At 39.9% G+C, this 2,955-nt stretch overlaps 1 protein-coding gene across 1 annotated transcript in view; it reads right to left on the bottom strand.

Annotated features, from left to right (window-relative positions):
- Positions 1–484: 484 nt before the first annotated feature.
- Positions 485–2,955, bottom strand: part of WASF1 (WAS protein family member 1) — a 242,416-nt gene continuing 239,945 nt past the window's right edge. The window contains exons 9-10 of the mRNA XM_019520104.1: positions 2,392–2,955; positions 485–1,387 (exon numbers count right to left, since the gene is read on the bottom strand). Of these exons, the coding sequence (XP_019375649.1) occupies positions 1,230–1,387; positions 2,392–2,955 (722 nt within the window). The 3' untranslated portion in view covers positions 485–1,229. The remainder of the gene's footprint in view (positions 1,388–2,391) is intronic.

Genomic DNA, 2,955 nt, shown 5'->3' with positions numbered 1-2,955 from the left:
AGGAGGGATTTGATAACAGTCTTCAAATACCTGAAGGGTAATTATACAGAGGATAGAGATGGGCTTTTCTCTGTGGCAGTATGGGACAAGGACTAGGACCAATGGACTCAAATTGCAGCAGAGAAAATTAGGGTTGGAGGTGTAGAGAAACTTTTTAACTGTGAGGATGGTCAAGCATTCGAACACGCTACCTAGAAAACCTGGAATCTCCATCCTTAAAAGTTTTCAAGAGCAGGTTAAACAGACACTTGGCTAGGACAGTTTATTGAGGGATGATCCTGCTTTGAGCAGGGAGCTGGATTATATGAACCTGTGAAGTCTCTACCAGCCCTACTTTCCTATGATTCAGTATGCAAAGCTAGCATAGCACATCTCAGTCTGACTGCCTCATGCCATGTAGATTTACTGGAGGCACTTCTGAAAAATCTTACCCTTATACTCCCAACAGAGAAAAAGGGACTTTACTGAAAGAGCAACAACCAAGAACACTTAAAATGAACCATTTATTAAATCAAACTGTTATTTGTAACAGTTACATAAGTTACACAGCATGTTTAAGTCAGAAGATTTCACAAGGAAAAAAATTTTAAACTCTTTTATGCAGGCAAAATAGTACCACACAATATGTACCTGGGAGGGAAACTTCTAAACATTCAAATAAGGCATAATTATTTTAAAACAACAATAAAACAATAATAAAATCCCCAAAGATCCTTTCTTCTTTCCTGTGTTCAGTGCTGCTAACCATATGTACCTTCTTAGTGTACAGATGCCATTGAGGCAGTGATATCTTGATAACTAGATTTAATGTTTTTAAAAACATTATCAAAAATGGAATAAGGCTCATTAGTACATACAGCTGCCCTTGGAATTTCAATCTCAGTTGCCTTCATTAACTTAAAATTCACAAAGTGCACAGTTAAGATATGCCAAAAAATTGAAACTGCTACTCTACCAACAGCTGCCCATGCTTAATACTTAGTGGTCTATTGGAACAAAATGTGTTCTTTCAAAAAAAGAGGTGTAAGAAAAGCCACTGTAAAACATTTAGTCTCAAAGATGCACTAGGAGTGTTCTTGTAAACTGAAAAGTAGAAAAACATGGATTATTTATGTAGTGTAAAGAAAAAATACAAAAAACACTAGAAATGACCATCAAACGTTTTCAAGGAACAAGCACCACAATAGACAGTAGCATTCGGCTTTGTAGTGTATACCAAAGTATTCATGTTACTCCAACCAATCCACTTCATCAAACTCTGAATCATCTTCTGAATCACTGTATTCCACAGCAATACGACGAGATAATATAGTGGCAACATCGTTCTCAATGCGCTCGTGTTTAGCTTCTTGCTCCCGCTGCTCTTCAACTTTGCGTAGCTGAATACCTAAAGTGTATTAAGTCACAAATGTATTATTTAGTTTTTCTCATCTAGTTGCATTCGATTTGCGCACACAGTTCTCAAATGCACTATAAACAAAAACAAACTAAGACTGAGAGCACTACCTGTCGGATAGGTAGAGTATATTTTACTTATTTCAAGACAGGATTTGTCATACCAGCTCAGATCTGACATCCATATAATTCATCCTGTCTCTAACAGTATCAGATGCTTTAAAAAACCCTTTTAATTCTGCCATACAAAAATGGTGTGATTTTGATGAAAGAATTTTAGTGCTTGTCATTAAAAAAGGTAAATTTGATTTTTAAATACATGTTTCCTGCTTACTTCCCCCCTGGGTTTTATATACAAGGCAGACCTGAGATTGGTTGAGCTCTTTAACTTTTTATTTCTGTACTTCAATGGTTTGGGACTCCTCGCGAGGTCAGGACTGTTCCCCTACTTCCATTTGACAGCTCAAGGTAAGGCCCTTGCTGCTTTAAGCCTTTTTAAAATCATTGTTAAATGTTAAGCTTACAATGTTATTTTATTGCAGTGCATTGCAGTAACATGCGAGAGAGAAGCTTACGTAAAACCAGTATCAAAATTCATACACCAATCAATCCATTCTGCTCTTATCTAATTGTATCTGAAAAATATTCCCAACATTTTTGCTTTTCACACAATTTGGTGGAAAGGTATCAAAACTAGGTAAGTTCACATAATGTAAAAATGAAGAGATAATTACCAGAGATCAGCTATAAGCATATATACATTCTTAAAATAACTTTTTATAAAGAACCACTTTTCTAACTTACATGCCTGGTAAGCACAATTATGAGCTGGAAAATATTTGTTGGCAATCTGCATATCATACAGAATACACAGCAACCTCAGTTTCAAGATTTCCCTTCAGAAATCATTTTTCATGTACCATCTGTTAAGATTACATTAGCTTTACTAAATATCCAAGGCCATAATCTATTTTTCTTTTAATGGCCAAACATTACCTTTTCGTATTGCTTCCAGCAGAACGCTTCTAGCATCGCTGATAACAGGGAGGGTTGATGGGTGGCGCTTAGGTTCAGGAGCAGGAATTACTTGGGATGGTGGAGATGGAGGCATTAGTGGGGCATGGGAGCCAGGGACAATGGTTGTGGGCTGAGGGTGCAGAACAGGGGGTGGGTGAGAGAGAGCTGCAACTGTGACAGGTGATGAGGGCCGAATGCCAGGGGGAGGCAATGGAGGGGGTGGTGGAGGTGGAGGCAGTCCTTGCACTTCACCCTGAGGAATTGGATGAACAGGTACAGCTTCACATACTTGGGCAGCTCTGGTGACTGGTGGAGAGGGTTGTGCTAGAGGAGGTGCAATTGGAGGAGGAGCTGGATGAAGGACTCCAGGAGCAATCTGGAGAGGGGCTGGTGGAGGTGGCACTGCTGGGGCTTGCAAAGCAGCTGTGGGAGGTGGTGGTGGTGGCGGTGGCACAGGTGGGGGAGGGGTGGAAGTCATTGCAGCTCTTAATGAAGAAGTTGACAAAGCAGATGGAAGAGGGGGGGGAGGAGGAGGCGGGGGAG

Source organism: Gavialis gangeticus, unplaced genomic scaffold (genome assembly GCF_001723915.1).
Source record: "Gavialis gangeticus isolate Ggan-Ray unplaced genomic scaffold, GavGan_comp1, whole genome shotgun sequence".
NCBI classification, from domain to species: domain Eukaryota; kingdom Metazoa; phylum Chordata; order Crocodylia; family Gavialidae; genus Gavialis; species Gavialis gangeticus.
This window is presented reverse-complemented; position numbering and strand designations above follow the sequence as displayed.